Here is a 13,913-nt window from a genome sequence, read left to right as displayed (position 1 = left end):
CACCTATAGTGTCATATCATCATCTTAAAGTGTAATTGGACCACTTTATATAAAAAAATAAAAAGGTCGAAATTTGGAGTTTTCGAGAAAATCCCTGTACTATTAGTTTTAATTAGATTTTTGAAAAAATCACCCAAATTTCGACCTTTTTAAAATCCAATTATTATGCACTAATAGTGCTATATGTGCACGTATTATAGTGCCATATCTTCATCCTAAAGTGACATGGGACCACTTTATGTCGAAAAATAAGAAGGTCGAAATTTGGTCATTTTTCGATAAAATCCATCCGGGTGGAAGCTCTGCTGAATAAAATTTCAACCGAAAAAAACTTGTCAAACGCATGTAAAGTTGCAATTGAAATCTTATGTTTTAAATACATTAATACACAAAGGATTGAAATAAAGTTAAACATAACATATGTCTGGTACACTAAACGCCTATTATAAATATGCAATGTTATGCTGCTGTACAGAACATTTTACACTATATTTTATATACACTTGCAAGTTGTAGGTACCTTCCGTATTCGAAAAGCAAGTTCATCGTTCTTTACGAATTTGAAAGTTGAAACTTTTGTCTATTGCTATAGAAAACGTATTAAAAAGAGTTTTGAAGGTGGTGGTACATCCGTATTAACAATAAAACTTAACAAAAATAACAAGAAAAATGATATATAATAATGACATGTACTTTTCAATTCCTGTAAACGAATTATTCATCTATTGAACTGTTGTAGGCTATAGTAGTTGTTATATAGACTCAAATAGGCCAAACAAACATGCCAAAGGCCTATTTGCTTTAGACACGGAACAACATATTTTGTTGCTCCAAGCTTGGGAGAAAAAACCCGACAGATTATAATGCGTCTTTTGAACATTTAAGGAGACGTATTTAGCTTGTAATTGTTGTTTAATTATTTCTGGATTTATAGACCTGGTTAAATAAATATCCAGTTGTGGCAACACACTTATGTATGAACCTGATAAGTAAAGTGAGTAAACATGATTATTTAAAATGTAAAGGTACAAATTCTAAAGTGCATTTCTACTTAGTAGCTGGCAGGAGCTGGTCTCAAAATGTGTTGCATTTTATACATAATATTTTGAATGAACTTGTGAAAGGTAAGTGTATGTTCTTACAGGTTTGACCTATAATTGTTATACTATTAAGTTATCTATTTTATACTAGGGATGGGATCGTTTGTACGATTGTCTCCTGCCTGGTGTATTGATATAAAAGTTGTGAATAGGTTTACTGATATAGCAATCACAAATGAACAATAATCAGAAATAAGAAAGGAAAATGTGTATACTGCACTCAAGTGTAGTAATAGATGTCAATGTAAGAGCAAGGCAGTCTAACACACAAGACACTGAGCTCACCTTGCCGAGATAGGGACTTGTAAGATTCTTTTGATCTTATGTCTGGCTGCGATAAATACAAACTGTTCTGTGCTATGAACGGAACGCGGTGCCTGTTCTGTTATGGGCGTGAAACTGATCGTGTCGCAGCCACAGATAAACCATTTGATCTCCGGATTTCAGCATCCTGTTGTTAGATTGCCTTGGTTAAGAGCAATCGACATCATTATTGAGTATTATCAAAAGTTTCCTTAGTGGCTATTAATTCTTTAAAAACAGCTTTCTGAAATTAATAAGATTGTAAGCACTGCACCAAATTAGTTATAATTTGTAATAATATTGGTAATATAGTTCACTTCTACTGTCATCCAATAACTATACACATCCATGCAAAATGTATAGCTAATATTTTTAGGATTTAGTATTTAGAGTCATATCCAATAGCCAATACCAATCGTTATAAGTATCATGATACACATCTGAGTCTCGGCACTACGAATAAATACTTTCCGTAAACATCCGAAATGTTTATCTATCTGTGTTCCCAAGTAGGTCATTCATACGAGTATAGTAATTATTAATATTTAAAATAATAAAACGTAATTGCATGATTGAATTATATAGTAAGGGCTAAATGTAGGTATAACTCGCATGCGAAACATATCAGCGGATTGAATTACACTACTTTTCTATGTGTGGTTTTAATTAATAAGTTTTAATACCGTACTCAAAATTATGTTTCAGAAAGATGTTAAGACTTATTTACCGGAGTATAAAGTAAGACAATTATCGGTAACTTTGGTGGAAAGATCACCAACTTATCCAGGTAAGACGCCCGAAAATACAATGGTGTACAACAAATCACATTACCTGACTGTGAAGCGTTTCCTTATAATCTACCAACGATGTTGTGTTTTTACAGTTTGTGTTTTTTATTCCATATTTTATTTCCTCAATCATGACATCACAGTATTCTTAGAAATGCAATCACAAATATTTATATTTTGGCTTAGTGTAATGTATCGAATTACATGCTATCGGCATATACATAGATACAATTTCACATAATATGTAAGCCTACACCTATAAATATAAATATATCATGTTTTTCCTCATGCAGGTCATAAACATGGCTAAACTATATAATAATTATTTAATAATATATATATAATGTTAATCCTTTACTAATCATAAGTTATATTGTTTCTCCCCAAAAGTTAAAACCATATAAAATGAATTAATAATATTAATTAATTATCATTATTATAATCATTTCGGTTTCTTCAAGTTCAACGTCAAAATAATTAAAGATAGCTAAACACTCCATATAATCAATTAATTCTATGATAAATTATTGATTAGATATTGTTTTCTTCACCAGATAATAAAATCAATTTAACATGGCTACACTTTATATACTTGCCAGCCTAATCATTAAGATTCATCATGCCTATTGTTATGGTGCAGGTAAAACACAATTTATTATTTATCTTTCCTTAAATGAATAATTACTATTATTTACCTGAAAATAAAAACAAATCCCCCCACCCCACTGTTTATTAGAAGGATACATAACAACAAATAATATTGTAATCTTCTGCGGGACAATGTCCTTTCGTTTTACCTGTCAGACCAGGAAAAATATCACGAAAGCATCACAGAGGAAACAATTCTGTTATAAAGATAGCATGCTATATAACGAATACGACACGAAAGCAATAAGGAAATAATTAGACTGAGTACATTCACAGCTATGATTGGTTCTAGTTATATTCCTTTTCAACAACAAGTGGAACTTATAAGTGATAAATACTCAATGAAAAATGTGCACCGTTTCCTATACTTTAGACCCAACTTAGGCTTCTTTATAGCTCTTATGTGACAACAAAATGTGATGTACCCATATATGGACATGATGATGTCATATTATTACCATATTTAGGCATATCACTACCATATTTAGGCATATGACACTTTGTTTTTGTCAAACTAGTTTGATAGTGTAGACAGAGCTTTAGACATTCGTAAAATATTAATAGTCAAATAAATATAATGCAATGTTACTTTCTTTACATTTATGTCTGATAGCTGTTTTTTTTACAAAAGTTGTACTTAATTAATTGCATATTATCTTTAGTGACCATTGCACCGTTGGATCCTATCCTACCTGTCGAATCGGATTTAAATATTACTTGTACCTTAGATGCATCAACCAATTATACATCAAGAGATATCACGTGGACGACTAGTTTTGGTAAAGATACTGATAGAATAAACTCATCGCAGATAGATATCATTTCAGACTCAGAGGCTATGCTAAGGTTACAGAACTTAACGATGGCAAACGATGATGATCAATATCATTGTTATTTACCTGATTCGTCAATGACTGGAACATTTTTACACATAGGAAGTAAGTTTACATTTAAATTCAGGAATGAAATCTATTGAATAGAACCATGCCCTAACATTAAATATTTGCATATACTGAATGTCTCTAGAAGCAGTAGTGCCAGTATGATGTTTATTGAACATGGTGTCCCTTCCTTTAATGAGTATATGCGAAAATCTATCTAATGGCTTCATGCAACGTATGTTGAATAGTTGTAATATTCTTGCTGCTTGTGTTTGCAAACATATACTCCATAACTCCAAAATGTATTGTAAATGAAGAAGTATCCTATATATATATATATTTAAGTTTAGCGTTTGCGAATTTTCTTTTTTCTTTTTCTGTTTGTACGTTTGTTGATATGCATGACATTTTTCCGAAATAAAAGAGACTGAATTAGCACCAATGTAACGACAAGGATAACACAGATGTGTTCCTTTGGAAATTGCATGATCTCCTTTACCCACACTACACACCTCAAACCAAGAACAGCCCCAACAACCAACTCATCATCTTCATCATATTTGCCAGATTTAAAAAATAACGGTTTTTACTCATTTATAGCGGCACCATCTAAACCAACACTCAACTGTTTTTCAACTAATATAGTCGATTACTGGTGCGAGTGGTCAGAGATCCAATATACAAATTTAAAAGATACGTATATATTCGAATATGGAGATGGAACGTAAGTACCTAGTGTTTAATTGTGTGTAGAAAAGGAACTTTATTCCATTAGGGCATATAAAGCTTTCTTTCTAAAGATTGAATTTGTTGTAAATTAGATTCCTTGTTTTATCTATTTAAAATTGAATATTTCCTAAGTAACTTTATTTCTTATATACAATCTTGCTACTTATTTGAATATGCAAATTACCAAAATAAAATATTTAATATTTCACAGAAACAACATAGGCTGGCATCCTTGCCCTGAATATGTAGGTAATTTCAAGTGTAATGTTCCACTTAAAGACGACAATGGAACTTATTTAAATCCAGGAATTGACCACAGTGTCAGGGTAAAAGTAAGCAATTATCTTGGCAACGCCTTAACCAAAATTGATTTTGATCCCAATGGTAAGAAACATTTATTACTTATTAAGCTATAAGAATTAGTATATGTATCATAAAAACGTCAATAGCATTAGAAAATAAAAAGGATACATGCGTTAATTGAAGAGGAATCAATGGTTTTTATGAAATAACAAAAAAAATAATCTCATTATCCCTGACTTGGCACTTCCTTTCTGGATGCTTTACTTTATCGTTTTTAAATAAGTTTGTGCTTATTTTATTTGACACATTTTCAGTAATTTGCCTTTGGATTTACTACTTATAATAGGCCTACTTATATCACGCATAACGTTCGAGTGCGGCTGCCTGTGTGTGGACAATTAATAACAACATGTAAAATGTCTTTTCGTCTAGATGCTGTTCCTCTTCCGCCAAATATCCAGCAAGTCGAGCCAACCAATACGTCAATGTCGATTAATGTTGAACTTCAACCAGATATTACTAATTTTAAGTCCAGCTTACGTTACCAAATCCGTTACTGCAAGAATAACACTAACGGTAATTGGACAGAGGTACAATATGAATTTACTGTTGCAATTTCTAGGCCACAGTAATCGTTTTATGATCATAATCTCATCATTATTGTCGTAGTTTTTAAGAGTATCTGTCTAAATTTGTGTCTTTATTACGATTTGATTAGATATTTTGAGCATTCACATACAGGTAAAATAGTTTTTATTTATTTGTATAATTTGCTTTACAGGATTTATACGTTAACAATAGTTATGATGATACAATTAATATCAGTAAACTTGAGCCCTACACTCGGTACAACCTACAAGCACGTTCACAATTTCAGTATAACGATTGGAGTGATTGGGGACCAACGTATTCAGCTCAAACACTGGAAGGTGGTAAGTTTGAATAGTGTTGATAATACATATACTTCAATTATTTTTAATTTGTATCAAATACAATATCAGATACAATATTATATAAGACATTTTGGCCTATTTATCTTCGTAAAATTACAAAGAAATGTTGGTTGACAGCAATTCCCATTAAAAAGATACAACGGTATATAAACTATGTAGAATAACATTTGAAAAGCAATATCTTTCTTGAGTATGGACTGGAATTATAACATGTTTGCATCGGAAGTACGGTACCTCCAATCTTTCTCCATAAATGATGGATGTTTCTTACCCAATCCTTAAGTTTAAATCCCAATAATTATTTATTGTTTACCAAACTAATTTTAGTAAACATCTTTATTAAAAATAGAACCCGAAGGTCATGTTGATTTTAATATCACTGCTACCAATTATACTTTTACAAGAGACATTCTGGTGCAATGGAAGGTATAGTATAATACAATTTTTTTCTTTACCAGCGTTGGCACCAATATTTATAACAATAAATATTTGATGAACAATTTTGTTTTGTTTTTAGAAATTTTCAGAAGATGAACTGAACGGTAAACTTCAAGGTTACCTAGTAACTCTGTGGCAGAGTGATTGTCAAACAATTACTGAACAACATAATATTTCTGAAAGTTCTGTTAACATTACCATACATGGTAAGTTAAAACTTTTACACTTATTATAATATACATACTAGTTACGCAATTTTACACAGACATGTTTTAAAATTTATTATATTTTCTTACAGAAATTTCGATGTTTGATGAGTTTTACATTAGTGTGGTTGCATATAGTTATATTGGGTCCACATAAGCTGCTTAGCAAAAGCAAATAATTGACCATTTATTACACTTATTATACATACTATTTATGCAAATTTACATAAACATGCTTTAAAGTATATTTTATTTTCTTACAGAAATTTCGATGTTTGATGAGTTTTACATTAGTGTGGTTGCATATAGTTATATTGGGTCCACATAAGCTGCTTAGCAAAAGCAAATAATTGACCATTTATTACACTTATTATACATACTATTTATGCAAATTTACATAAACATGCGTTAAAGTATATTTTATTTTCCTACAGAAATTTCGATGTTTGATGAGTTTTACATTAGTGTTGTTGCATATAGTTCTATTGGGTCCACAGAAGCTGCTGAGAAAAAGCAGATAATTGACCATTCAGATGGTAAGTGCCCTTTAATGGTATAATTTATTGTTTGCTTGCTATTTCATTGTTAGCCGTTTAACAGTGTGTAAAATGACAAATATTCTCTAGGTTTTAGATTTGCTGCATAGATATAACCCAATGCTTGTTTACATACCGTCTGAAGTGTAGATGGTAATCATTACAGTGTATATATACTTGTTTACCCATATGCGGATACTAGGAAAAAGTAATCTCTAGAAGTTTTAGACATACCATATATGCACTAAAAACACAAACGCATTATCTTTATATATATGCAAATCTGAACTCAATTTGATAACATGACGCCAGAATCATAAAGTCGTGTGATTATGAGCAACTTAATACAACAATAGTACGGTAATGGTGTAATGCCTACACTAATTTATTCATTCTTGATATAAGCTCAATTACTTGCTCTTAAAATATTGTTTGAACACACAAAGTAAAGTCATATAACATTTGAAGTACATTTTTAAAATGTTTGTAGAACCAGGAAAACCACGCTGCACAAGTAGCAGAGATAAAAAATGATTTTTAAGTTATTTAATCAAAATCTCGAAATCTCGAGATTTTCTTAATTTCATTTATTGTTGGTATTTTTGGCTTATTTGGAATTTCTCTCTTACCCGCAACACCTATGTTACCAACGTACCTCTAACAGTTAATTACTAGACTACAGTAGGTTATTACAAAGATGCTTTATTAGCTATTAAGACGTGCTAATAGTACAATGTAATTAAGTAAGATTTTAATTAGATTGGTGGTTTAGGAGAAATCATCACTATTTTATAGCTTAAATTATTCTTTTTTTTTGTATAGTTCCAGGTAATGTATCCACACTATCAGTAGAATCAGAAGAGATGAATGCAACTGTAATAAGTATTACATGGACACCACCAGAAAAACCAAATGGTGTAATTACTAAATATAATATTTACTACCAAGAATGTAAGTGTATGTATGACAATTATAATAAAGATACTGCACTTACAAATCAGTTTTTATTAATAATTACTATGGTTGCATTAATAGAATACAGATTAAATCGATATATTTTGTATTTCATTGTTAGATCCAAATGGTTATGTTGATGGTCTATCTCTGAATTCCGAACAACAAAGTTATAAACTTGGAAACCTCAAACCCTTCTCTGAATATAAGGTGTGGATGACAGTAAGTAACAACGAAGGAGAGGGGCCTAGCAGTGTTCATGTTACCAAGAAAACAAGCCAGGGAAGTAAGTTGCCTAACTTTCATCAAATTAATTTATTTTGAATTTAGAAAACGATACCAAGGATTATCAATAAAGCACCACCCACAACTTTTTAATGCATCATAGTGGAAATACCTTTATATACATGTTTTTCGATACTGATATTTTGGACATTTCTCTATGGATTTACTCTGCATCACCTTTTCACACAGCCTCATTGATTTATTTGCATTTCCGTTTCAAATAAGAAATAATAAATATCAATATAAATAGTATCAATTATGAAGAAATATATTTACTGATGAAAGGCCCAATGCCACTTGCCTTTGTGGATTTAAAGAAAAATCTTTGATACTACTAATCATTTTTTTCTATAGCTCCCGGTGTTCCACAGAATGTAATAATTAGCAACATAACTGACAGCAGTTTAACAATCGTTTGGGATGAACCAAATGAAATAAACGGAAATATTAAACACTATAAAATTAAGTTAAATGGCACATTGTATTTCGAGACAACACAGAGCAAAATGTTAGAAAACCTTTTGGGAGACACTGTGTATATAGTGAGCGTGTCTGCTTGTAGTGAAAGTTTAGCTGATTATGCTTGTGGCCAGGAGGCATTTCCAAAAGATACTACCAAGACATTAATAGGAGGTAAGTATTGTAATAGTAAAACTTAAGCTATTTAATAACAATGCAATAACATTTCAAGATTTTAAAAAATCTTGGAAAAACAATAGTTGTATTAGTAGCCAAAAATGTAACTAAAATCAAAATAAAGGTACGCATTATGAGCTTATTTAATCTAATCAAGGCAATCTAACAACAAGATTCTGAGCTCCGGAGATAAAAGGGGTTATCTGTGGCTGCGACACGATCAGTTCTCTCTCCTTAAAAGACACCACGCGCCGGGGAGAAAATATACATAGTTCTGTAGTATTTGTCGCAGCCAGGTACGAGATCAAAGGACTGTTACGAGTTCCTATCATTGCACGGCAAGCTCAGTGTCCTGTTGTTAGATTGCCTTGATCTAACATAACACTTTTTTGGTTAATAACTAAATAACTAACTCTTTTAAAATGCGTTTTCAGTTCCTGGACCACCTCAAGATCTAACGTTTTTGAAAGACACAACACAGTTACAATGGAGTGAACCAAAGCATCCTAATGGACCTATTGACCATTATGTAGTCACATACAACAACCAATATATGAATGAGACTGAAAAGGTTATGACAACGTCTCTTACACTGCTTATTAGCTGTGATGTCACAGAAATACTTCATTATAAATTCCTTGTTCGGGCAGTCAATAAAGACGAATATGATTCACGCAGGTCCGGACCTGCATCTGAGATCTATGATAATTTTGAGTGCGATCCTGGTAAGTAAACACATATGATGTCTAAATACACTATAGAGTTGCCAGTTCTAATGAAATTTCTACCGAAAAGTTTAAGGTATCTATGAATTAAAATTCGCTATAATCAATATAAACCTTTCGATACGGTTCAAACAAATAGGTTTGTTTCCTTTATTAACAGATATAACAGAAAAATGTCATCTAATTTTTAAATTTTTTATTTATTTATGACAATTCGGAGACACGTCTCCCGGAGAAGCCAAATAGTCACATAGCCGTTAAGTCTAGTGGCTAATTAAGCGGTCTCCCCCTTAAACTACCGTATCTTAAATTAATACAGAAGAACAATAAGAAAAAGAAATAAAAATTCACTAAAATGTGCTTTAAATAATTCGAAAGGTTGATTTTAAATGATAATATGGTTTGTGAACCAACTACAGATTGAGGTAATGTGTTCCAAAGTGAAATAACAGGGATAGTAAATGTATCTGCTTTATTCTAGATTCATCAACCGCTACGTTAATCCTGATACTAGGTTTTATTTTACTGACATTTGTTCTGGTTGCCTACATCTATAGAAGTAAATACCACGACAAATACTTCAAAAAATGGCCAGAACCAAAAATCTTACAAATTGTGAGTACATTGTTCGTTTAATACTTTCAATGTGACCTTTATAATACATACAGCATTTTTTGGGGTTACATTCTGACAATTAGATACTGTATCGCAAAACTGTCTAGACGTTACAACTCGTGAAATGCAGATAAACAGATCACAAAACCCCTGTTCTTTTTTGGTAATTAATTTAGACCAATTTACCGACTACAATATTTTGGGATCATGTTACTGCTGAATGTTTTCATTCTCCTTCCTTTTTTGAGTAGCAACATGGCGTTTCTCTGCTCATACTGTATTTGAGAATACTAGAAACATAAACTAGAACTGTCATTCTGCTTCATACAGTATGTTAAAAACTTTGTTTTTTATTCTTAGGTGATTGATCCAGAGTTATCTCCTCGTCCAAGAGAAAAAGAGATATTTGACGATCTTAAGAAGAGACCGACTAGCAAAACCTCAATCAGGAGCACATCAAGCTCTGATCAAGGATTCCATGACATGTCTCCTTCTTTGTCTCGTGTAGAACTTAATGTTCAAGAGCAACACGTATTTTATGACAACCATGCTGCCTGTAGATCAGACTCCTTCAAAGATGAACTCAATGATAATGATGATGATGCATTTTATCCACAAGAACAAATTGTAAAGAAAGAAAACAAAATGGGGTGTAACAGTGACGTGACAAATTCAGAAAATGCAGGACAGGAATATTTCCCAATAAATTACAAAGGTAAAGGTGTAAACGAAGAGAATCAGAATCCTGAAATGAAAGGAACACCAGAGGAGTGTTCTTCTACCACTGACTTCTCAGATTCTGAACCATATACCAAAATAGTTACCGATTCTCCAACCAGCATTAACTCGATCGAACCTTTTCAAATTGAAGACTGTGGATACGTGCCTACTTCAACCAGAGATCATCCACAAGCCAACACCAGTGAACCGCTACTTGAAGACTACATGATAACTCATTTTGGAGCAGTACACTCGGTATCAGATACGTCAGAGGATGACTTATTTGAAACAGACAGTGTCATTGATGATTATTCACAAATGGAGATAACAAATTTAGTAGACTTTCTTGATAATATTACTAGCAACAAACAAGAATGAATGTCATCAATGTAATAAAATATGGTATAGTAGTGAACATTATTTAGTTTTGTAGCACATTTTGATACGTAAAACTGTATTTTTTATATAAAAACTGAAAATATACTCCAGTGATTTGTTTAAGGTAATTAAAACTATCTTGCAGCCTGATCTTTTCTAGGTCTTGACGGCATCATTTCGTCATCAACAACATTATTTATACTGTCTACACTATCAAAAGTGATGTGCCCATATATGGATATGATGATGTCATGTCACTAACATATTTGGGCACATCACACACTTTTTTGTCAAACTAGTTTGATAGTGTAGACAGAGCTTAAGGTAATTTACTATGATTGTATGTAACTTTGTCATAAACCTATTATTAGGAACATTCGAATTGAGACCTAGCCCACGTAAAGTGGGCGGAGCCAGCTATGCTAACAAATTCATAATTTATGTACAAGGTTGTAATCCAAAAAGTTCATAATTTGTATTTTGTTGCAAAATACCTTTACAGTGATATTACATCTTTTTACATGCATTATTACAATGTTAGGGAGATATGTTTATTTAAGGATCCCCGTAAAATTAGTAATGAATGCTAGACAGCTACAGTATAATTAATAATATTATTATTCCACGTTAGGAACGATTCCTTCTGCACTTTGTTTTGATAATTATGAGCCTACAAGTGGTCGTCTGGGTCTACCGTAATCTATAAAAACGGCGCCTAATGTCCTAATAAATTCATAATTATCATCGGTTGATAAAGTTATACCTGTATTGCAAAGTACAAATCATTTATATACCCAGTGTAAACGGAACTAGATGATGGATTGGGTGCGATAGTACGCAGTAGAATTATATATAATAGGCGGTCGTGTTTATCAAAACAATTTATCCGTTTTTGTTGAATGTCTTTATTTTTATAGGCCTAAAAACAATTTGTACGGGCATTTTGGAAGTTATGATATATAAATAAATGAGTTTATAATGTGATAATTGTAAACACGTTGTGTTGTGGTGATCTTGGATATGTAATGTTTGCGAGAAACGTTTGAAGATTCCGCGGCGTTTTCTGCCTTCCTTGTCGTTAGTGGTACGAACGAGCGCCAGTGATGTGTAATGAACCGGCAACAATGACGTAATTCATAGCTTGTTTTGATGTCATTGTTGTAAAAACATAGAAAGGGGAATATCCATAAATTCCGAGGTTTAACAATAACATAATCTAATTTAGAAACTTTGGGACAGCATCCCTTCGGATATCCGATAGGCTCCTAGTTCTCGTCTTTTTAAGAAACAACTAAAACGTATTTGTTCCCCAAGTAGCACTTTTTTTGTATGTAGTTTCTGTGCCGCGCTTTGCTCTTCTGGAAAGGCTTTATAAATAATAATATTAAAATAGGATATTTTTCACGTAAACAGAGACTTATATTTAATTCGGTTTCTCTTTGATGTTCATTGTGACCGTTTTTAATAATCAACGCGTTCTTGTGAAAATTACATTTCATTAATAACACATAACGACAGCGATAATTAAAACAATTCTGCGTTACTACAATTAAAGATAATCTGAGCTCACTATAATTATTATTCCTTAATCAATGCTGTAAGGGACTGGAACACACAGCGTGATTCCTAACCTATTTTTTTTCTAGGGCTATTCGATTTTTAACTACTTTAGGGGATGTTTCCATTATTAGATATAGGCCTATAGTTAGTAAAAAAAAACACCTGGAAAAATCACTTAAGAAGACGGATGTGTAGAAGAAACCGAAACGTCGAGATACTCTACGTCTATGTGTACCACAAACCTACTTTTAATAATATTCTTATTACGTAAAACATATATCTAAATCAACGTGAAAGTGAAACAATATTGATATCTATATTTTCTTGCTATTGTTTCTGGCTATCACATCAGTCCCACCCTTTCCACTTATATTCCAAGTTTTCTGGACTTTCTGATTGATCAAAACGTCGAGAAACTCAACAGTTCTTTTCAGAAGTGTACCGCAAACTTTATATCAATATTTGTTTTCGCCATGCAAACCTTCAAACAATATCCATCCGTAGCTATTCTAGCGAGACGAGTCTATTCAATTCAATTCAATTCCATTTTCATGGATTTTATTCAAACATACATAGGCCTCAGGCACTTATATTTAACAAAAGTAACTCACTCAATTTATTTATAGTTACTATTATTTAATTATCATTTCTTGTGATTTGGCGTAGGCCTAACTAATGGCCGTGAAAACAATTTATAAGTAACAAAACAGGCTTTATATTTCATATTTTGCCCCGACTGAGAGGGTATAGCCAACACCGAAATAGAGCGAATAATAGGACAGGATAGGATAGGACTAAACCATGATTTATAAACAAGTTCCATATCATGAGACTTGGCGGGTTTTTGGCTATGAAACATTTTAACAGCCATGTTTAATTATGATGTTAAATATAACATGAACTCATCATCTGGCTCCTTCTTTCTCCGTTCCACGAAGTCATTATCTGGGCCTATAAATAATTAAAAACAACGAATGACGTGCAAAGCTATTATCTATTAATAATGAAATGAAGGAAGTTGACAGTCATTATTTATAAATACATTAATATGAATGACGTGCGAAGTGATTTGAATACATAATGAAAATTAATAATCACTAAAATGATAGAATGATTGAATATAGAGATCATGAACGTTATGATAACGAAATGATG

The 13,913-nt window shown here is 32.0% G+C and overlaps 2 protein-coding genes across 4 annotated transcripts in view; one reads left to right on the top strand and one right to left on the bottom strand.

Moving 5' to 3' along the window:
- Positions 1–1,059: 1,059 nt before the first annotated feature.
- On the top strand, positions 1,060–12,331 carry LOC144845065 (uncharacterized). The gene is made up of 17 exons (XM_078702200.1): positions 1,060–1,124; positions 2,109–2,190; positions 2,746–2,831; positions 3,502–3,777; positions 4,321–4,444; positions 4,661–4,833; positions 5,185–5,342; positions 5,534–5,684; positions 6,055–6,131; positions 6,223–6,349; positions 6,784–6,885; positions 7,708–7,836; positions 7,961–8,125; positions 8,479–8,757; positions 9,195–9,485; positions 9,967–10,100; positions 10,461–12,331. The coding sequence occupies exons 3-17, from the start codon at positions 2,765–2,767 to the stop codon at positions 11,196–11,198; spliced, it is 2,991 nt and encodes a 996-aa protein (XP_078558326.1). The 5' UTR covers positions 1,060–1,124; positions 2,109–2,190; positions 2,746–2,764; the 3' UTR covers positions 11,199–12,331.
- The window catches only part of LOC144845112 (C-type lectin mannose-binding isoform-like), a 39,925-nt gene continuing 31,305 nt past the window's right edge, over positions 5,294–13,913 (bottom strand). For 2 of the 3 annotated variants that reach the window (XR_013612494.1, XR_013612495.1), the window contains one exon: positions 13,290–13,709. The gene's annotated coding sequence lies outside the window, so the exon portion shown is untranslated. Of the gene's footprint in view, positions 5,309–13,289; positions 13,710–13,913 lie in introns of those variants that run through there. The other variant, XR_013612496.1, reaches the window with a different exon arrangement.

Source organism: Antedon bifida, chromosome 6, assembly GCF_963402885.1.
Source record: "Antedon bifida chromosome 6, ecAntBifi1.1, whole genome shotgun sequence".
In the NCBI taxonomy this organism is placed as follows: Eukaryota; Metazoa; Echinodermata; class Crinoidea; order Comatulida; family Antedonidae; genus Antedon; species Antedon bifida.
This window is presented reverse-complemented; position numbering and strand designations above follow the sequence as displayed.

What these genes read in the sequence shown, in the direction of transcription:
- LOC144845065 (XM_078702200.1), top strand. Translation starts at nt 2,765, where the DNA reads ATGGCTACACTTTATATACTTGCCAGCCTAATCATTAAGATTCATCAT. An exon ending in TTCGAATATGGAGATGGAAC is followed by an intron (nt 4,445 to 4,660) that starts GTAAGTACCTAG and finishes AATATTTCACAG; the next exon opens with AAACAACATAGGCTGGCATC. An exon ending in ACATTCTGGTGCAATGGAAG is followed by an intron (nt 6,132 to 6,222) that starts GTATAGTATAAT and finishes TTTTGTTTTTAG; the next exon opens with AAATTTTCAGAAGATGAACT.